This window comes from Hyla sarda, chromosome 3 (genome assembly GCF_029499605.1).
Source record: "Hyla sarda isolate aHylSar1 chromosome 3, aHylSar1.hap1, whole genome shotgun sequence".
Taxonomy (NCBI): domain Eukaryota; kingdom Metazoa; phylum Chordata; class Amphibia; order Anura; family Hylidae; genus Hyla; species Hyla sarda.
In genome coordinates, this window is record NC_079191.1 from 307070565 (window position 1) to 307093255 (window position 22691).

At 41.7% G+C, this 22691-nt stretch overlaps 1 protein-coding gene across 1 annotated transcript in view; it reads left to right on the forward strand.

Moving 5' to 3' along the window:
• GALNT2 (polypeptide N-acetylgalactosaminyltransferase 2) overlaps nucleotides 1–22691 on the forward strand; it is an 84498-nt gene that overhangs the window by 13040 nt on the left and 48767 nt on the right. The window contains exons 2-5 of the mRNA XM_056567007.1: nucleotides 11797–11890; nucleotides 14485–14638; nucleotides 19728–19826; nucleotides 20255–20322. Of these exons, the coding sequence (XP_056422982.1) occupies nucleotides 11797–11890; nucleotides 14485–14638; nucleotides 19728–19826; nucleotides 20255–20322 (415 nt within the window). The remainder of the gene's footprint in view (nucleotides 1–11796; nucleotides 11891–14484; nucleotides 14639–19727; nucleotides 19827–20254; nucleotides 20323–22691) is intronic.

Sequence of the window (22691 nt, forward strand, 5' to 3'; positions counted from 1 at the left end):
TCAACAAAATCGAGGATAGAGCGACAGTTGTTTTGATTGCCCCTTTCTGGCCACGGAGATTCTGGTTCTCCTGTCTAAGGACTGTGGCCCAGATTTATCAAACTGTGTGAGAGAAGAAGTGGAGAGATTTTCCCACAGCGACCAATCACAGCTCAGCTAATGAGCTCTGATAAAGTGAAAGCTGAGCTGTGATTGTTTGCTGTGGAAAAATCAGTTTTTTTCTTTCACACAGTTTAGTTTAGCAAACTATGTCATTAACAGACCCATGGGTTCTTCCGGAACTCTAGGATCTGCTCAGTCAGGGGCGGATAATCCGTCCAGATGCCCGCAACCTTCAGCTGACCGTCTGGCTCTTGAGAGGTTAATTGTCCGCTCTAAAGGCCTCTCAAAAAGCCAGTAACTTCCAATCTATTTCAGAATCTGGAAAAGTTCAGGTCTATGTCAGATTCTGCTACAATAGACTTTAACCCGTACAGGACCCAGGGCGTATGGATACGCCTTCTGTACCTGGGTCTTAAGGACCCAGGGCGTACCTTTACGCCCCTGGGAATTTCTGTCCCCACTGGGCGGGGGCCGGACCGGGGTGACTGCTGATATCGATCAGCAGGCACCCCGCGCAAATGCCCAGGGGGGTCATCAGACCCCCCCCCATGTCGGCGATCGGCGCAAATCGCAAGTGAATTCACACTTGAGATTTGCGCCGATTCCGGGTCATACGGGTCTATGGTGACCCGGAATATAAGGGGGATCGCGGTTGTCCATGACACCTACGATCCCCCTGAAGGGATAGGAGTGAGGTGGCAGGGGTGCCACCCCTCTTATCCCTGCTATTGGTCGTCAAAAGCGACGACCAATAGCAGATCGGGGGCAGCGGGGTTAACTTTTGTTTTCCCCGTTCTGCCCACCCACAATAGGCCGGGCAGAACAGGGAACTGAAGGGGACCGGGCGCCGAAGATCCACTTACCCATCGGTGGAGGCTGCGGGATGCGGTCGGCTGCGGTGATCGGCGCGGGCGGCATGTCGTGCGGCTGGCTCCCTGGATCTCACGGAAGCCGGTAAGTTGCCTAGCAACATCTAGAGGGCTACAGTCTGAGACCACTATACAGTGGTCTCTACACTGTAGCCCTCCAGATGTTGCAAAACTACAACTCCCAGCATGCCCAGACAGCTTTTTTGGCATGCTGGGATTTGCAGTTTTGCAATAGCTGGAGGTCTAAAGTTTAGAGACCACTGCACAGTGATCTCTATACTGCCCTCTAGATCTTGCAAAACTATAACTCCCAGCATACCTAAATAGCAGTTTGCTGTCTGGGCATGCTGGGATTTGTAGTTTTGCAACATCTGGAGGTCCACAGTTTGGAGATCACTGTGCAGTGGTCTAACTGTAGCCCTCCAGATGTTGCAAAACTGCAAATCCCAGCATGCCCAAACAGCTGTCTCGGCATGCTGGGAGTTGTAGTTGCGTACGTCCAGCTGTTGCATAACTAAATCTCCCAGCATCAGTACATGCTGGGTGTTGTAGTTTTGCAACAGCTATAGGCACACTGGTTGGAAAATACTGAGTTAGGTAACGGAACCTAACAGAAGCTTTTCCAACCAGTGTGCCTCCAGCTGTTGCAAAACTACAACTCCCAGCATGCACGGTCTGTCAGAACATGCTGGGAGTTATAGTTTTGAAACAGCTGGAGGTTTGCCCCCCCCATGTGAATGTACAGGGTACATTAGCTCGGGCAGGTTTACAGTAAGTTTCCTGCTTAAAGTATGAGCTGCGGCAAATTTTTCGCCGCGGCGCAAATTTCTAGCGGGAAGCTCACTGTAAACCTCCGCCATTGCGAATGTACCCTAAAAACACTACACTAACACATAATAAAGGGTAAAACACTACATATACACGCCCTTACACTGCCCCCCCCCCAATAAAAATGAAAAATGTATTGTACGGCAGTGTTTCCAAAACAGAGCCTCCAGCTGTTGCAAAACATAAACTCCCAGCATTTCTGGACAGCCACTGACTGTCCAGGCATGCTGGGAGTTTAGAAACAGCTGGAGGCACCCTGTTTGGGAATCACTGGCGTAGAATACCCCAATGTCCACCCCTATGCAATCCCTAATTTAGTTCTCAAATGCGCATAGTGCTCTCTCACTTCGGAGCCCTGTCGTATTCAAGGAAACAGTTTAGGGCCACATATGGGGTATTTCCGTACTCGGGAGAAATTGCACTGCAAATTTTGGGGTGCTTTTTCTCCTTTTACCCCTTACGAAAAGGAAAAGTTGGGGCTACACCAGCCTGTTAGTGTGTAAAAAAAAAAAAAAAAAAAAAAAAAAAAAAAAAAATAAATTTTACACTGACATGCTGGTGTTGCCCCATACTTTTTATTTTCACAAGTGTTAAAAGGAAAAAAAGACCCCCAAAATTTGTAACGCAATTTCTCCCGAGTACGGAAATACCCCAGATGTAGGCGTAAAATGCTCTGCGGGCGCTCAGCAAGGCTCAGGAGTGAGGACGCACTATGTACATTTGAAGCCTAAATTGGTGATTTGCACAGGGGTGGCTTATTATACAGCGGTTCTGATGTAAACGCAAAAAAAAAAGAAATACCCACATGTGACCCCATTTTGGAAACTACACCCCTCACGGAACTTAACGAGGGGTATAGTGCACCTGAACACCCCACAGGTGTTTAATGAAAATTCTTCAAAGTTGGATAGAAAAAAAATTATTTTCACAAAAATGCTGGTGTTACCCTAACTTTTTCATTTTCACAAGGAAAAATAGGTAAAAAGTAGGGATCGACCGATAATCGGTATGGCCGATATTATCGGCCGATAATCACGATTTTGGGCATTATCGGTATCGGCAATTATCTTGCCGATAAGCCGATAATGCCCCGCCCCCCGCACCGCCCGCACCGCGACCGCCACCGCACCTCCGACCCACCGCACCGCGTCGCACCCCCCACCGTGATGCTAGGCGGTATACCGGTATGGATTTTTTCCCATACCGCTATAACGGTCGGGCCCCTCCCCCACCCTCCGAGTGAATAAAAAAATTAAACTTACCCGTAATGGGGGTGGTCCAGGCCATCCTTCCTTCATGTAGTGTCCGGGGGCGTTCCGGGTGGAGGGTGGTCCGGTCCGGTCCGGGCTGTCCTTCTTCTCCGGCGGGCCTCTTCTCCACTCCGGGCAGGCTCCGGCCTAGTATGCTGCATAGACGCCGCTACGCCGTGACGTCAGGTGCGTCGCTGCGCACGGGCGTCACTGCGCAGCGACGTCTATGCAGCGTACTAGGCCGGAGCCTGTCCGGAGTGGAGAAGAGGCCCGCCGGAGAAGGACAGCCCGGACCGGACCACCCTCCACCCGGAATGCCCCCGGACACTACAGGAACGATGGATGGATGGCCCGGAGCACCCTGGCAGGTAGGGGAGAGAAGCGGGTGGTGGTGGCGGCGGCGGCCTATGGCCCCGCAAAAGCCTCTGCAGATCATTGATTTAAAGCGCCCACTTTAAATGAATGATCTGCAGCGGTGTCGCAGCGGGTTAAATAGCCGATAACTTATACCAAAATATCTGTATAAGTTATCGGCTATCGGCCCTAACCTGCACCGATTATCGGTATCGGCCCTAAAAAAACGATATCGGTCGATCCCTAGTAAAAAGCCCCCCAAAGTTTATAACCCCATCACTTCTGAGTAAGAACATACCCCATATGTGGATGTAAAGTGCTCTGCTGGCGCACTACAATGCTCAGAAGAGAAGGAGCACCATTGGGATTTTGAAGAGAAAATATGTCCGGAATTGAAGGCCACGTGTTTACAAAGCCCCCATAGAGCCAGAACAAGCAGAGCACTTGACATCCACACATTGGGTATTTCCATACTCAGAAGAAATGGGCTTACAAATTTTGGGGGTCATTTTCTCCTATTACCCCTTGTAAAAAATGTAAAATTTGGGGGGAAAACTGCATTTTTGTGAAAAAAAAATTTTTTCCCCCATTTGCACATCCGACTTTAACAAAAAGTCATCAAACACCTGTGAGGTGTTAAGGCTCACTGTACCCCTTGTTGCGTTCCTTGAGGGGTGTAGATTACAGAATAGTATGCCATGTGTCTTTTTTTTTTTTTTTTTTTTGCTGTTCTGGCACCATAGGGGCTTCCTAAATGCGACATGCCCTCCAAAAACCATTTCAGCAAAATTCGGTTTTCAAAAGCCAAATGTGACTCCTTCTCTTCTGAGCATTGTAGCTTGCGCTTGCAGAGCACTTGACATCCACACATGGGGTATTTCCATGCTCAGAAGAGATAGTTGCAAATTTTGGGGGGCATTGTCCTATTATCCCTTGTAAAAATTAAAAATTTGGGGGAAAACTAGCATTTTAGTGAAAAAAAAAATTCATTTACACATCCAACTTTAACAAAAAGTCGTGAAACACCTGTGGGGTGTTAAGGCTCACTGGACCCCTTGTTACGTGCCTTGAGGGGTGTAGTTTCCAAAATAGTATGCCATGTGTTTTTTGTTTTTTTTTTCTGTTCTGGCACCATAGGGACTTCCTAAATGTGACATGCCCCCCAAAAACCATTTCAGAAAAAGTCACTCTCCAAAATCCTACTGTCGCTCCTTCCCTTCTGAGCCCTCTAGTGAACCCGCCGAACACTCGACATACCTCATGTGTATTTTCTTACCCAAGAGAAATTGGGTTACACAATTTAGGAAGATTTCTCTCCTTTTACCCCTTGTAAAAATTCAAAAACTGGGTCTACAAGAACATGCGAGTGTAAAGAACTGAAGATTTTGAATTTTCTCCTTCAATTTGCTGCTATTCCTGTGAAACACCTAAAGGGTTAACAAACCTTTTGAATGTCATTTTGAATACTTTGAGGGGTGCAGTTTTTATAATGGGATTTGTGGGGGTATTTCTAATAAGAAGACCCTTCAAATCCACTTCAAAACAGAACTGGTCCCTGAAAAATGTTTTGGAAAATTACTGCTATACTTTGAAGCCCTCTGATGTCTTCCAAGAGTAAAAACATGTCAACTTTATGATGCAAACATAAAGTAGACATATTGTATATGTGAATCAATATATAATTTATTTGGAATATTCATTTTCCTTATAAGCAGAAAGCTTCAAAGTTAAAAAAAAAAAAAAAAAAAAAAAAAGCAAAATTTTCATTTTTTTTTTCATAAAATTTTGGAAATGATGCAAGTATCGACAACATTTTACCACTAACATAAAGTAGAATGTCACGAAAAAACATTCTCTGAATCAGAATGAAAGGTAAAAGCATCCCAGAGTTATTAATGCTTAAAGTGACAGTGGTCAGATTTGCAAAAAATGGCCGGGTCCTACAGTGAAAATTGGCTGGGTCCTTAAGGGGTTAACAAGCCTAACTTTGCCTTTATTCTTGACTTTTTGCAAAAAGGATTGGAAAAGGGGTTAAGAGCGGCAACTCTCAAAGTTCATGTGGTTGCTCTAGGGGCTCTCTGTGGTCAGAAAATTGCTAACCATCCTTGGAGTGTGAAGTTCAGTCAACAGGCTGCAGTTGTCCATTCCGCAGGTTTCTTTAGCATGGGATCTCACACTGTTCCTTAATTCCCTCTGCCGGAATCCATTAGAGCCACTATCTGCTATTCCTCTGAGCTCAAAAGACGGCCCTGTTGGTAGCTCTTACTACAGCCAGGAGGGTAGGGGAGTTAGTGGCTTTATCTACCTGAGACCCCTACACTCAGATTTTAGATGATAGAATCATTCTGAGACCGGACCCTGCTTTTCTCCCCAAAGTAGTTTCCGATTTTCATATGTCGCAGGAGGTGGAACTTCCTCCTTTCTGCGTCAATCCATCCACGGAGGATGAGAAGGTTTTCCACAGATGTGTTCTAGAGTACATCAATGGAACTAGTGACTTTAGAAAGTCTGATAAGCTGTGAAGATAGCTGGTCCCAATTATTCTTTCCCGGTAAGGCCTCTTTCACACTGTGAAATAGTTTCGTTTAGGAACTTCTATCACAATTTCGTCACTATATCGGCGAAACCCGGCCGTGACTAAATCGCATTGCAGCCTATGGGGTTTTGTAACTGCCCGTTTGCACCCGTATATGCCCGTAATTCATTACGGGCGTTATACAGTGACGGGACATCGTGGCGGAAAAATTACTGTATGCAGTGGTTGCAATGCGATTTAGTCACGGCCGTCAGGGGTTTTGTAACGGCCGGGTTTCGCCGATATAGTGACGGAACTTGTGACGGAAGTTCCTAAATGGAACTATTTCATAGTGTGGAAGAGGCCTAATTCTATTTCCCCGTTTTCACGACAGCACCACGACCTATTCCCACCTTTTTTCTTGTTTTTGTTCAGAGGTGTCACAAAAAAAGTGTATTATATTTGTTTCCTTTAGTGTTACATTTCTGTTAGTTAGTGATACATTTTGCTAACCAGTTATAGGATGTTTCTTAGGTCTCGGCATAGGAGGGCTGTACTTCCTTTTGTACTCTAGTTTTCTTGTCCCTAGGGGACTTTCCCAGAGACTTTAGCTACAGCTACGTCAATCTTTCAGGTGGTGCTGTCGTGACTACGAGGAAATAGAATTACCAGTGAGTAATTACCTGCGTTCTGAATAAATGGATACTCTATTCCATCAGCAGTGTCTTTAAGATGAGGTACATTATACATTAGGTGAATATGTAACTAGTGATACCAAAGAAAAGCAAGCAAATAGTGCCCATGTATGTATATATCACACTGCTGATGGACTGGATATTTATTCATTTGTTTTGTGATATGTAATAAAATATCATTGGGGGCTTCAGGCATCTGTAAAGTTGGAAAGAATTTGATGACTAAAGTGGTTGTTAACTTTTTAAATAATAATTTTGGAATATTTAAAGATATGTTTACATGACGTACGTTTCATGTAGGGTCCATGAACAAGCTTTTTCAGTAAACAAAGTGCCGGTCACTACCTGAAGCAGGTAGCCTTAGGGTATGTTTTCCTCAAATTCCTCCAGAATTTTTTCAGTGGGTGAGAATAAGCTGCAAATATATATATATATATATATATATATATATATATATATATATATATATATATATATAATTATTATTATTATTTTTTTTTTTTTAAGAGAAGTTATCCTTTCAATAAAGATGGCTAAAATGTATAATATATGATAAAGCCAAATATATATCTTAGCAAATCGGAGATAATGGTGTAGTCATTTGTTGGAAATGTCCTTATAATGTATTTTTGTAACTGGCCACTGACTTTAAAAGATTTATCATTGCATTTAGAGTTTTCTTTTTTCTGCGTACGCCTGGCGCACAAAATGTCATGTGCACTTTTTTTGTGACCTTTGTGGCTATACAGAAAGTAGCAAATGTCTTATACCTGAACAACTTTCAGTTTTCACTTTGCAGTGGTCACGAATTTATGAAGTGCGAATGTTGCACATTGGCATAGAAAAGTCGCAAACCCCTCCTTAATGTTGCACACCTTAGGCTGGATTCACATCACGTTTTTACCAATACGGGACCACATACGGCTGTAGGGAGCTAAAACCTTGCGCTCCCGTATCCCTGCCGTATGCCACCCGTATGTAATTAATTTCAATGAGCCGACCGGAGTGAAACGCTGAGTCCGGTCGGCTCATTTTTGCCCCGTATGCGGTTTTCCACCGGACCTCAAACCGTGGTAGACTACGGTTTTAGGTGCGGTGGGAAAACCGCATACGGGGCAAAAAAGAGCCGACCGAAGTCAGCGTTTCACTCCGGTCGGCTCATTGAAATTAATTGCATACAGCAGGGATTCGGGAGTGCAAGGTTTTAGCTCCCCCCCCCAGCCGTATACGGTCCTGTATTGGTAAAAACTTGACGTGAACCCAGCCTAAGCCATGTTAGATCTGACTTTTTCTGTAGAAAGTTGCAAAGGAGAGGAGGAAACCCACAAAATGGTGTTCTGAAGTGATTTATTGTTTATTTTTTCACTTATGTGCACCCTTTTCTCCCCCCTCCCCTCCGCGATAGTATGATAAATGTGTTGCACATAGGCAAAACCAAAGCAAAAAATAGAGCCTTTAAAACTCACTTTCGAATGACAATGAAAAATGTCTCCCTATAGGATTACAGAAGTTAGCTAAATGATGTACTCTGCAGTACCATAGAAAGTAAATGGAGTGGCAGTGGAGCATGGATACCTGCGGCTGCATTCACATGAGGAACAGGGGATTTCTGTTCTTCTGTTTGGTGGGAATTCCATTGGTCAGAGCCCTCTAACAGATCAGATAGTTAAAAGCTATACTGTGAGAGAGAAAAAAATCAGCATCCACCAGCTTGTGTACTTTGCCCAGGTTTTGTACATCCTTTTATACAGTTACATAGAATATTTATGTTTGCCACCTAAAAAACAACAGAGCCCGAAACCTAAATTGCCTTTTTAAGCGTTACATCCTACATACTGAAGCAAATGTGACTGTACGTATTGCGGCAAAAACGCATTGCAGATGGCCAATGAGACCTAATTTTCTCCAAAGGTATTTTAACACGTTAACGCCCATGGACGTGTAAACATTTCCAGGGGGGATGCACGTTCCCGCACATGGACGAGTATACACATCCATGGTTCTCGTGGGTACTGCCCAGTGTACCCACGAGATTGCAGCAGGGACTCTGCTGTAACACAAAGACGGGACCCTGCTGCACTGCCGAGACCCAAGTAAACTTTGGTTCCAAAAGTTTAACCCTTACAGCCACGTTCGGAAGCGATCGCGAGCTGGCAGGGGGCTCCCTCTGTCTCTCTCCAAAAGCATCCCACAACGAACTTGGGGTGCTTCTGCTTACCTGGGCAGCCGGGGGTCTGACAAAGACCCCCCCAGGTCTGGCCCTGTAATTGCCTGAAGCACGTCCTGATATGCTGACTTCCAGTGTTAAACTGGCACACAGCATATTACTACAATTACTACAATACTAAGTATTCCAAAGCATTAAAAAAAAAAAGTGTAAAAAATAAATAAAAATAATAGTGTAAAAATGAATACATTAAATATAATAAAAATGCATAATGTGTAGGATCACACGGCGCACATCCGCAGCATGTTACATGCTGCGGATGCCCTGCAAGCATTCACGATAGTGAGCTCCCTGCTGTGGCTGGGTAGCTTTGTGTGTTCACTCATAGCGGCGGATTTCCCGCCGGCAGTCACGAGCGGACACACTGAGCTACCCAGCCGCAGCAGTGAGCTCACTATTGTGACTACCTGCGGGGCATCCGTGGTGTGAAATATGCTGCGGATGCGCTCTATGTAACCCTACCCTTATGAAATATGTTTTTACAAAGGCCCCATTCATACTGCGTTTTTAAAAGTATGTTAGAGGTATCCGAGGGGGATCCTTTTTCAGGCGTGGGGGTCTATAATTCATATAATGATGCCCTGAAAGCTAAATGGGCTCCTCTCCTTCTTGGTCCTACCAGGCAGTCAGGCAACCAAATATGGCCTAATTGGGGGTACTGCCCAGCCCGTGATAAACAGCGTGATAAAATACGGGGCGTATGTCCTCCATTTCAGAAGCGATGTACAAAAATGTTGTCCCACAAATAAAGCATTTGTGGGGGGGAAAAGCCAATTTCTATTTTTTTCCACAGACTGAAATAATTCTAGCCACACAATAAGGGCTCAGCCTACTCACTTTTGCCCTAGGTGAATACTGTTTAGGGGGTGTAGTTTTGAAAATGGGGTCACTTCTGGGGATGCAGTATTGTTCTGACAGCTAGAATGCTTTGCCAGATGAAGTGCGGCCTATAATTTGTATAATGATATCATGATATCCTGCCAAATGGGGCTCCTCTCTTTTTGGGTCCCACCATGTGGCCATGCAACCAAATATGGACTAAGCGGTGGTATTACCGAACACAGGGCGAACAGCGTAATAAAATATGGGGCGATTTCCTCCTTTTCAGACTCAATGTACAAAAAAAAAATATGTCCCACAAATGATGCATTTGTTAAAAAGAAAGCAAATTTAAATTTTTACAATTATTTTGTAAATGTTCCAGCCACACATAAAGCACTCAAAGTACTCCCTTTTGGTCTAGATGAATACTTTAGGGGGTGTAGTTTCCAAAATGGGGTCCCTTGTGGGGGTTCTGTATGGTTCTGGCAGCTAAAACCCTTTGCAGGCATGAAATCCATTCGGCCTAAAATGATGCCCTGAAAGCCAAATGGCGCTCCTCTCCTTCTGGGTCCTACCACGTGGCCAAGGAACCAAATATGGCCTAAGTGGGGATATTTCCAAACACGGACCGAGCAGCTTAATAAAATATAGGGTGAATTTCTTCCAATATCAGAAGTGATGTACAAAAAATATGTCCCACAAATGATGCATTTGTGAAAGAAAGCAATTTTCAACACTGACTTTGTAATAATTCCTGCCCAAAATGTATGGCGTTAAAATACTCACTGTACCCCCTAGCGAATACCTTTAGGGGTCTAGTTTTTAAAATGGAGTTATTTGAGGGGGGGGGGGGTGTTTCTATGTTCTACCACCTCCACGTTTCTGCAAACCTTGCATAGCACATACAAAAAAAAAAAAAAAGTACTTTTCAAATTTCCAAAATGTAGAACATTTCAAGTAAAATTGTTAGGCTTCTAAATTATTTAAAATGTTAATAAAAATAATAAAAAAGACATGCTCTAAAAATAAAGTAGACGTCTGAAAGTATGTTTCATAAACTATTTGCTCAGTAGGTATAAATATATGCAACCTATTAGTGTTAAAATAGCAAAAAAAATCTATTTTTTTATTTCATGATTTTTTGCATTGTAAAAAAAAAAAGAAAAATTACAAATGATATCGGCTTACTTTTACTATGTTCATGAGGGACAACTTGTGACAAAAAAACTTTGTCAGAATTATCGTGATTGGCCAAACGTTACCAGAGTTATTTTCTAACAAAGTCATACATCCATTTCACAATCGATACTCGATTTAAAAAAACAGGCTTGGTCTTTAAGGGGGGTGTACAGGCTTAATTGCCTTGGTCTTTACGGGGTTAAAGCTTAATTCCAAAGTCCTAAGCCATCAAAGTCCTAGCTTCAACGTTGGGGGGGAGACACAGGTCACGGTGGGCAAAACAGCTGCCAAGACAACCGTAATTTGCACGTGAGCCCATTTTTTTTTTTTTTTATAAATGCACTTTTGTCTGGTACTTTGCTGTGCGTGGTATGGTTGCCTCGGCAACTGTATTGCCTAATATGGCTTTCATCTCCTCACATAGGAAATCAAATCATGCAGGCTCATAACTTTGGACTTTCACTTTAAAGGGGTATTCCAGGCAAAAACTTTTTTTTATATATATCAACTGGCTCCGGAAAGTTAAACAGATTTGTAAATTACTTCTATTAAAAAATCTTAATCCTTCTAATAGTTATTAGCTTCTGAAGTTTTCTGTCTGCTCAATGATGATGTCACGTCCCGGGAGCTGTGCATGATGGGAGAATATCCCCATAGAAACTGCGCAGCTCCCAGACGTGAGTCATCAGAAAGCAGTTAGACAGAAACAGCAACTCAACTTCAGAAGCTAATAACTATTGGAAGGATTAAGATTTTTTAATAGAAGTAATTTACAAATCTGTTTAACTTTCCGGAGCCAGTTGAGATATATATATATATATATATATATATATATATATATATATATATATATAAATAAATAAAACGTTTTTGCCTGGAATACCCCCTTTAAGGGTTATTGCCAAGCAGAAAAGTTACTCTTTAATTCTAACTTTTTCCCCCCTACCTTTTTTAGGAGGTCTGGAATGAAATTGGTGGAGTGAAGAAAAGGGATCCACACAGCATCAGCGAAGAAGAGAGAGCTCAAAATTTGGAAACTCTCCCACCAGGTTCTCTAAGTTACACATGTTTATTTTAACCCCTTAAGGGCCATTTCTTAGTAACTAACTTGAGTTTAAAAAAAAAAAAGTTGCAGAGAGTTTCCATCTTCAATATTCATTCATCCTTTCATTTTCTGATGCCTTGTTTCTGTTGGATGCCAGCTTCTAGGATCAGGTTCTCATGTCTGTATGTCCTCCATTTAGTTATCAGAATTACAGGCATCCTTTTTTTTTTTTTTTTTTTTTTTTTTTTTTTTATTGTCTTTTTCTGTGCCCAGATATAAGCCTTTTTGTTTAATGCAGATTAGGTTTAAAAGCCCCCAGGTGGTGTATCTGTTGCACGAAACAGTCCAATCCACATCATCTTTTTTGGCTGCCAGTCAAATGGGGTATATGAATGCAAATGGGCCAATGGAGAGTGATAAAGAGAAGGATGGATTTACCAGAGCTCATGCTGTGCTAAGGAACGCCCCTTAGGCTTTTTAGTCTCGTTTGCATATTAAAAAGGCTATATCTGTGCACCAGAAAGAACTATGCAGATAAAAAAAAAAAGTATACCCTAAATTTTTATGACAAGCCCAATCTAGCCATGTGTTTGTTTACACCCATGTTTTTCTGTTAACTGGTCTTCTTAAAATATTCTTTAAAATAAATGTAGTAGTAGTAGTAATAATAATTTGTGTGTATGTGTATATGTAGTTTGGGAAATGTTACAGCAATCCTCATAGATATAGACTAGAATAGTCAGGAGCCACCCCATTGACATGAGTGGGAAAGGTTTCCAGGCATGCTCTGTGACCTTAGCAGAGGTCATTATACAGGGAGGGATAGGCTTAGCTGTGAACAACATATATTTCCTTCTGTATCTACTAGTGAAAGCTTTTACTGTACTCCTGTCTGTGTTAAGGGGGACACTGCTGGAAAGTGATCTGTACAGCCCAGAAAGTCTTAGATTAATAATAGGCCCAGCGGCAAGACTGAAAACTGCAAAAACCACAAGACAGGATCCCTTGGTAGACGTAATGATTTCTTATGATCACGCTGGTCCATGCGGGTATCCTGTGTTGCAGCCCGTGCGACTGCTCGGAGATGCAGGGAGCCGATTGCTCACTGTACTGCCGTTTTGTTCAAGGTATGGGGAAACTTACACAAGTACATTTGCACTGGTGCTTACTGAGACTTGATGAAATAAGCTACACTCTTCTCACTGGCTTATGGAGGGTTGCAACTATTTTTTACATATTACATTCTGGACTGTAATCTAGTCTGGATTGCAGACACCACCTCCCCCCTCTTCTCCATTCATTGCACAATGGTAGCGTGTCATGTGTTATAGCATGCATGATAAATCATAATCTAAATAAGTCCATACAATAATCCAAGATTATCGATTAAAGGGGTACTCCCGTGAAAACCTTTTTTCTTTTAAATCAACTGGTGGCAGAAAGTTAAACATATTTGTAAATTACTTCTATTAAAAAATCTTAATTCTTCCAGTACTTATTAGCTGCTGAATGCTACAGAGGAAATTCCTTTCTTTTTGGAACACTGATGACATCACGAGCACAGTGCTCTCTGCTGACATCTCTGTCCATTTTTGCAACCATGCATAGCAGATGTATGCTAAGGGCAGAATGGTGGCTGTCGTTAGCACCGCTGCCTTGCAGTGCAGGGGACTTGGGTTCAAATCCCACTAAGGACAACAATAAATAAAGCGTTATTATTATAATATCAGCAGAGAGAACTGTGCTCGTGATGTCATCAGAGAGCATTCCAAAAAGAAAAGGATTTCCTCTGTAGTATTCAGCAGCTAATAAGTACAGGAAGGATTAAGATTTTTTTTAATAGAAGTAATTTACAAATATGTTTAACTTTCTGCCACCAGTTGATTTAAAAGAAAAAAGGTTTTCACCGGAGTACCCCTTTAATACCCAACTACATCTCCCAGGAAATACTAGAGAATCTGCGCACAGAGGAGACAGACAGGGGAGTGTTATAACATTGCAGTGATACATGGGGTTGACAAAATGAAAGCTGGCATAAAACAAATGCCATTGCAGGAATACTACTAATAATACTTTGGTAGTTACATGAGGCTATGCAATTTATACAACATCCATTAATGTCAATGAGAGTTTTTCAAATTGCGTAAGTCAACAGTCTCTACTCTTTTCAGCTTCCTGATCATCAATCAGTGGCCACAAACACTTCAGAGGTAGCCTGGAAGCCATCTGTTAAGTTCATAGGCAAACCTCTTTAGGGTATGTTCAATGTTATCTGCGTATTTTCCATGTGTGAACGTCCCTTGAAGGGGTTTGCCCACAAATTTAAAAGATGGCTTCCAAGCTACCTCTGAATTATTTGTGACCACTGTATATGTTAAGAAAGCTGAAAACTGCGGAGACTGCTGACTTATGCAATTTGCGAAACTCTCATTGACATTAAAGGGGGTTTCATAAACTCCATCGCTCCACAAGCCATGCTATTTGTGTAACTCCCAGAGTTACATAGACACCATAGCTCCTGCTGCTGTGGCTCAAACCCTCAAAGAGAAACTCGCCGAGTGTTGCAAACAGTTTTAATAGTTTACTTTGCTACTTTAGGTAAGGTTCGGTGGCAAGATTTTGATCAAGAAGCGTACATTGGTGTTACTGCAGTGCGGCCAGGTCAAGATGCTTATGCACGAAACAAATTCAATCAAGTGGAAAGTGACAAATTACGTATGGACAGAAGTGTTCCTGATACAAGACATGACCAGTAAGTGCAAAGAAAAATCTATAAAAATATTTTGTAACAGATAAAACAATTATTTTGTTCTGTCCTCAAAAACCAGTTTTGATGCAATTCTAATGTGATTTCAGAATCTGGGGCAAGGTTTTTATTCTTTTTTTCTTTTTCTGAAATAATAAAAAATGTTTGATAATAATATCCGCCATTAACCCCTCAGATGCCGTGATCAATACTGATCACGGCATCTGCGGCAGTAAGGCACTTTGAACGTGTGATTGGATCGCCCGCAGTTCTGCAGCGGGGGTTCTGATCACCTAAGATGATGGGCGGAGGTCTCCTCACCTGCATCCTTATGTCATCCTGGTGTCATCTGCTCTGGTCTGCAATTGAGCAGACCAGAGCAGTAGATAGCCGATAATGCTGCTCGGTGCTATACTTATGCATAGCACTGAACAGTATTAGCAATAAAGTGATTGCTATAAATAGTCCCCTATGGGGACTATATAAGTGTAAAAAAAAGTAGAAAAAAAGAAAGTGAATTAACCCTTACACTTTTTTTTTTATTTATTTATTTATTTTTTTTTACAAAAATAGTGTAAAAAAATAAAATAAAATGAACATATCTGGTATCGCCACGTGCATAAATGTCTGAACTATTAAAATATAATGTTAATGATCCCATAGGGTGAACAGCGTTTTAAAAATAAAAAAAGGTCAGAAATTGCAGAATTTTGGTTATATCACATCTCAGAAAAAATGTATAAAAAGTGATCAAAAAGTCACATACGCAAAAGTAGTACCAATAAAAACTACAGATCTTGGTGCAAAAAATGAGCCCTCATACAGCCCTGTATACGAAAAAATGAGATGGCTATAGGGATCATAATAGGGCGACCTAAAACAAACATACAAATTTTGTTGAAAACATTTTGAGATTTTTTTTTTTAACAGGTACAATAATAATAAAGCGTCTTAACATGGGTATCATTTTAATCGTATTGACCTACAGAATATATAGAACATGTCATTTTTACTGTAAAATGCACTGCATAAAAACAAAATGGGCTTAGTCCTTAAGGGGTTAAAGGAAGTATGTCATCAGTGTTACCTGCACTAACCTGTCTGTACAGAAAGGTAGTGGAGGTGACACTGATGACAACGGTACTTACCTTGTCCTGTTCCGTGCTGTGGTTCTCCGGCAATCCTCTTCAGTATCTTCAGCTCCGACCCCACTTGGAGCATGGGCGGAGCTTAGAGACATCAGAGAACAGCAGCGGCGACATCTCTAAGCTGCACCCATGCTCAAAGTCTGGTCCAGAGCTGAAGATACGGAAGAAGATTGCCATAGAACCACAGCACGGAACGGGACAAGGTAAGTACTGTTGTCATCAGTATCACATGCTCTCCTTATTTCTTATATGTTAGTGCAGGTGACACGGATGACAGATTTTCTTTAATAATACCACATTTTTCACATTGGGTTGCTTATGAGTAACATTCAGAGGTACTAAGTTATACTTGGTTCACATTGTTGTTGGGCTCTGCTAAAGGAAGCTCAATTGGCAATTCTGTCCAGATGACGGGTTTTGTGGAAATCTGTGGCGACCCTGTGGAATCAGTTGTGCTTTGACCTGTTTATAGGTTCATTCGGCACAAAATAAATAGCTGGACAGACCCAGAGCGGGACAGAGCACAATGGCAATGTGAACAATGCCTTAGTAACCACACATGCTTTCTTTTTTTCAGTATTACTTTTAAAAATCCACAGCCAGTACAGTGCAGGACAGAGGTAGAGATGGGTACAGACATTGGGAAATGCTCCACTTACACACTGTTGGGTCATCATTGCCTCTTTCCTATTGTACTTTCACTTGGTGCTACTGGTCGGTCACGGATACAGCAGAGGTGAGACATTCCTCAACATTGTCCTGTGGACCCAAGAGCAGGTTCTTTATCTGGGCCCCCATATCTTTCAAAACCTCCTTGTACAACCAAACTAATGCCACTATACACAACATACATAATGCTGCCATACTCCGCCCATGTATAATCTTGTACGCTAAATTGTACTTTGAGACACAGCTCAAGCCCATCCGCCAGACAGATTGGTAGTGATATTTTAAGGTGACAGAGATTATACTTGTAATTCCCTTTCAAAGTTATTATGCATAATGGGATGATGATGCTGCAGACTGCCCTTCTCTTAGCAAAGCTGCATTTTAGCATTTAGAGTGCCAGGACCAGGGTAAAATATGTCAGAGAGATCCCTTTAAGCAAAACTAACATTTTGGAGTATCGTTATAGCTTTTAGCTAGTCATGTCATTAATTTCCTATTAATATGTAAGATACTGTAGAATACCGAAGAGAATGACTTGTATCAGCTTATATCCTAGACCTCTCTCATCCATCCTTGTTATGACTGAATGAATACAAGTAGCAACCAGCAGAATAATAACCTGTTCAGAACGTCTAAGCTGATATCCTATAATGTGGTGCTATCCTGTTAGGAAGACGTCATTTTTCAGACTCCGCAGAGCATGATCTTATCTTAATACAGGGTTATGTCAGAGCTAAAATTAACTCTACATATCTTTTGATAACAATTCGAGGGTCTATTTTCTGATATTTTAAAAATCACCACAGTATACATTGAATGTACGTAAAGTAAAAAAATAAAAAGTGGTCTGAACACAAACGTCTTTAATTCTAGCAAGTGAACCAAGCTGAAAATCTTATATGGGGAGATGTGAAAGCGCAGTACTTGCCATTCATTATTTTCATTGGGAGTTTTCTAAAATGACACCACATTTTTTAGTTTCTCGTCCCGCTAAATGTATTATCTGTCAAACAAACTGTACCAATCATGTAAATAATACATAAACAGGCCAATTTATAGTTGGTCAGAAAAGTGCACGCACCAGAATCTATAGGGAAGCCTATGATATATCAATCAGGAATGCAGAAAGAAAAAACCCTGTATGAACTTGGTATCACTAATTGTACTGATCCAAAGAATCAAACTATGTTTATCTTTACTTTACAGTGAATAGCATACATTTAGAGTGCAAAAAATGAATTACCAAATCACATTTTTCCATTTGACCCACATAAAGAGAGTTAATAAAAATGAATCATTAAAATGTATGAACCTCAAAATAGCTACATTTAACCCCTTAAGGACTCAGCCCATTTTGGTCTTAAGGACTAAGACAATTTAATTTTTACGTTTTAGTTTTTTCCTCCTCGCCTTCTAAAAATCATAACTCTTTTATATTTTCATCCACAGACTAGTATGAGGGCTTGTTTTTTGCGCGACGAGTTGTCCTTTGTAATGACATAACTCATTATATCATAAAATGTATGGCGCAACCAAAAACACTATTTTTGTGGGGAAATTAAAAAGGAAAACGCAATTTTGCTAATTTTGGAAGGTTTCGTTTTCACGCCGTATAATTTACGTTAAAAATGACGTGTGTTCTTTATTCTGAGGGTCAATACGATTAAAATGATACCCATTATTACATACTTTTATATTATTGTTGTGCTTAAAAAAAATCAAACTTTTTAACCAAATTAGTACATTTCTAATCCCTTTATTTTGATGACCTATAACTTTTTTATTTTTCCGTATAAGTGGCGGTATGGGGGCTCATTTTTTGCGTCATGATCTGTACTTTTTTTTGATGCCACATTTGCATATAAAAAACTTTTAATACATTTTTTATAGATTTTTTTTTTAATAAAATGTATTAAAAAAAAGTAGCAATTTTGGACTTTTTTTTTTTTCGTTCACGCCGTTCACCGTACGGGATCATTAACATTTTATTTTAATAGTTCGGACATTTACGCACACGGCGATACCAAATATGTCTATAAAAAAATGTTTTTACGCTTTTTGGGGTAAAATAGGAAAAAACGGACGTTTTACTTTTTTATTGGGGGAGGGGATTTTTCACTTTTTTTTTTTTTACTTTTATATTTTTTTACATTTTTTTTACACTTGAATAGTCCCCATAGGGGACTATTCATAGCAATACCATGATTGCTAATACTGATCTGTTCTATGTATAGGACATAGAACAGATCAGTGTTATCGGCGATCTTCTGCTCTGGTCTGCTCGATCTCAGACCAGAGCAGGAGACACCGGGAGCCGGAAGGAGGAAGGTGAGGGGACCTCCGTGCGGCGTTCTAAATGATCGGATCCCCGCAGCAGCGCTGCGGGCGATCCGATCATTCATTGAAATCGCGCACTGCCGCAGGTGCCGGGATCTGTATTGATCCCGGCACCTGAGGGGTTAATGGCGGACGCCCGCGAGATCGCGGGCGTCGGCCATTGCCGGCGGGTCCCTGGCTGCGGTCAGCAGCCGGGATCAGCCGCGCATGACATGGGCATCGCTCCGATGCCCGCGGTTATGCACAGGACGTAAATGTACGTCCTGGTGCGTTAGGTACCACCGCACCCGGACGTACATTTACGTCCTGCGACCTTAAGAGGTTAAGCTGCCCTGATCCCACACCTTATTAATTTCTAAATATGTCCTTCTGTTCCTACGATATGTGGGTAATTCAGGGAATCAGTCAAATGGGTGTGAACTAAATTTTAACAATTGGAATAAATATCAGGTAATGGGTGGCGTTACAGTGAGGGGGGTGTGTGTATTTGGCAGACACGCTCCTCAGTGTAAAACATTCACACCCCCTGACTGTATAATCTCATTACATTATATTCACTCCCATTACTAAAATTAAGTTCACACCCATCGTACTGATTCTCAGAATTGTCACCTTACGAACCCTCATATCTCAGGAACAGAAGGGCGTATTAAGAAGCTTTAAAATGGTTTGTGATCAGGGTACCATAAGCTATTGACTGACAAGAACGTCTCATTTTTTTGTGGACTTTTAAGGCTCCAAATGAATTTAGTGAAAAGGGTTAAAATATATATTTTTTGATTGGTCAACTCATTGAAAGACATAACAGAAAATGCATTTTAACAGTGTAAGCACAGCCTTGTATGTAGAGGAAAGCAGTGAATAATTGCTATATAATATAACCTTTTTAATGCTGAAATTTATAATGTATATTATATAAGTATAATTTATTCCGGTAACAGATGTCGTAGGAAACATTGGAGAACTGATCTACCATCAACCAGTGTTGTAATAACGTTTCATAATGAAGCCAGGTCTGCATTACTGCGCACAGTGATCAGGTGAGTATGTGTGGAGAGGTTGGTGTACTGTGACTGATATTGCAAAACATCAGCTGCTGCAGACTCTTGTTTTCATTAGTTTATGGTTATTGGGTCACAATTTGGTCACATAAAAGTTGCAGTAAAGTTGTGATGTTATGACCATGTACCTCCTGTGGGTTAAAAAGTTTCATGGGACATGTGACAATTGCGACATCTAAGCTGTAAAGAAAAGGACAGCCTGGCAGACCTATGTAAAGCTAGTGGTCCACTCAGACTGGCTAATGAATGTTGTTAGTGTGCACAACAACCAGGTCACCACTAATCCAGGTTGCCTTGTCTGTGCTTCTTTCGGCTGATGTGTGTCTTCTTCTGTCTGTGCCTCTCCAGGCTTTTTATTGGTCCTGATATTGATATTTTGTTAATTAAACCTTTTGTCTCCTTTTCAGTGTATTAAAAAAAAGTCCTGTTCATCTCATAAAAGAAATCATATTAGTTGATGATTACAGTGACAGTGGTAAGCCTACATGTTTATTATTTCTGCATATAGCCAGTATATTTTATAAGAGGGCACCAACAACCTAATCTACTTGAGCCACTGTCTTAGGTTAGGTTCAGACTGAGGAATTTCCGACCGTATTTCAGCTCAGCGATTTTATTTTAAGTAACAAAATATACGCAATTTTAACTACTTCTTCTATGTATTTTATTTATTCGTTTTATCTGTCCTCCTTCTCCTGGACTGTGCACTACGGTGTATCTGTCTGTACCTGGTGCTCTCTCTTTAACCCCTTAAGGATTCAGAGCATACCCGTACGTCCTGTGTCCCCCTAACAGGGTTTAAACCGTTGTCACAAGCAGAGAATGGGCTAAACCGTGTGGGTCCCGGTTGCTACGGGCAGCCAGGACCCACAGCTAATGCCGGGCACCGCCGATCGGGCCGGTGCCCGGCATTAAGCCTTTGGATGCTGTAATCCAAGTTGATCGCATCGTCTAAACTGAAAGTGAAACTATCATGGCAGCTCAGTGGAGCTGATCAGGACTATTGTGACAGAATGGCGATGTCCCGATCAGCTTACTGGATGACAGAAGGGTCCTCACCTGTCTCCTCATCGTCCGATCGGCATTCTGCTGCTCCATGCCTGCGCAGCAGGCTAGAGCAGCAGAGTGCCGGTAACACTGATCATTTTGTTCAATGGCATAGCATTGAACAGTGTATGCAATCAGAAGATTGCATAGTATAGCACCCTGAGGGGGCTAAAAAAGTTAAGGGGTAAAAAAAATACATGTGAATAAGCCCCACCCTAATAAAAGTTTAAATCACCCCCTTAAATGTAATTTAAAAAAAAATAATCATATGTGGTACCGCCACGTGCCTAAATGTCCGAACTATTAAAATATAAGGTTAGCTAAACCGCACGGTCAATAGCGTACGCGTAAAAAAAAAAATACTAAAGTCCAAAATAGTGAATTTTTGGTCACTTTATATTCCATAAAAATATTAATATAAAGCGATCAAAAAGTCCCATCAAAACGGTACCAATAAAAACTACAGACCACGGTGCAAAAAAATAAGCCCTTATATAGGCCCATACGAGGAAAAATAAAAAAAAAGTTTATAGGGGTCAGAAAATCACTATTTTAAACATTCTAATTTTGGTTCATGTAGTTTATCATTTCTTTTTTTAAGTAGAAAAATAAATAAAACCTACCGTATTTTTCGCTGTATAAGACGCACTTTTTCTTCCCCAAAACTGGGGGGGAAAAGTCGGTGCGTCTTATACGGCGAATACACCCCTATCGCGGCGGTCCCTGCGGCCATCAACGGCCGGGACCCACGGCTAATACAGGACATCACCAATCGCGGTGATGCCCTGTATTAACCCTTCAGACACGGCGATCAAAGCTGACCGCCGCGTCTTAAGGGAAAGTGACAATAACCCGGCTGTTCAGTCGGGCTGTTCGGGACCGCCGCGATTTCACCGCGGCGGTCCCGAACAGCCCGACTGAATAGCCGGGTTAGTGCTTACAGGACACCAGGAGGGACCTTACCTGCCTCCTCGGTGTCTTCTCCGTTCAGGGATCCCATGTATGGCCGGCGCTCTCCTTCCTCGTCATCACGTCGTCGCGTACGTGCGTCGGAATGCGTAATGACGACGACGGAGAGCGATGATACCTGGCCGGCAGCAGAGACGTTCCGGAGCGACGGGGACACGGCGACAGCGATGGAGCGACATCCAGGGCAGTGGTGACGGGTCCGGAGCGGCGGGGACACGTGAGTATTACCTCCTATGTAGTGGTCTTCAATCTGCGGACCTCCAGATGATGCAAAACTACAACTCCCAGCATGCCCGGACAGCCAACGGCTGTCCGGGCATGCTGGGAGTTATAGTTTTGCAACATCTGGAGGTCCGCAGATTGAAGACCACTATTGGGTTCAAAATCTTAAATTTTTTTAGATTTTGCACCTAAAAATAGGGTGCGTCTTATACGCCGGTGCGTCCTATAGGGCGAAAAATACGGTACATAAATTGGGTGTCCCTGTAATGTGTCATTTTTACCGAAAAGTGCACTGCGTAGAACCAGAAGCTCTAAAAAGTTGAAAAATGGGTTTGTTTCTTTTCCTCATTTCACCCCACAAATATAAATTTTTTTTTTTTGTTTCGCCACAGATTGTTATAATATAAGTAAGTTCATTACAAAGTACAATTGTTAACACAAAAAACTAGCCCTTATATGGGTCTGTAGGTGCAAAATTGAACGCGTTAAGATTTTTAGAAGATGAGGAGGAAAAAACAAAAATGCAAAAACGAAAATTGTTTTGAGTCCTTAAGCTGAAAATGGGCTGAGTCCTTAAGGGGTTAAGTTTACCTGATTCTAGAGAGA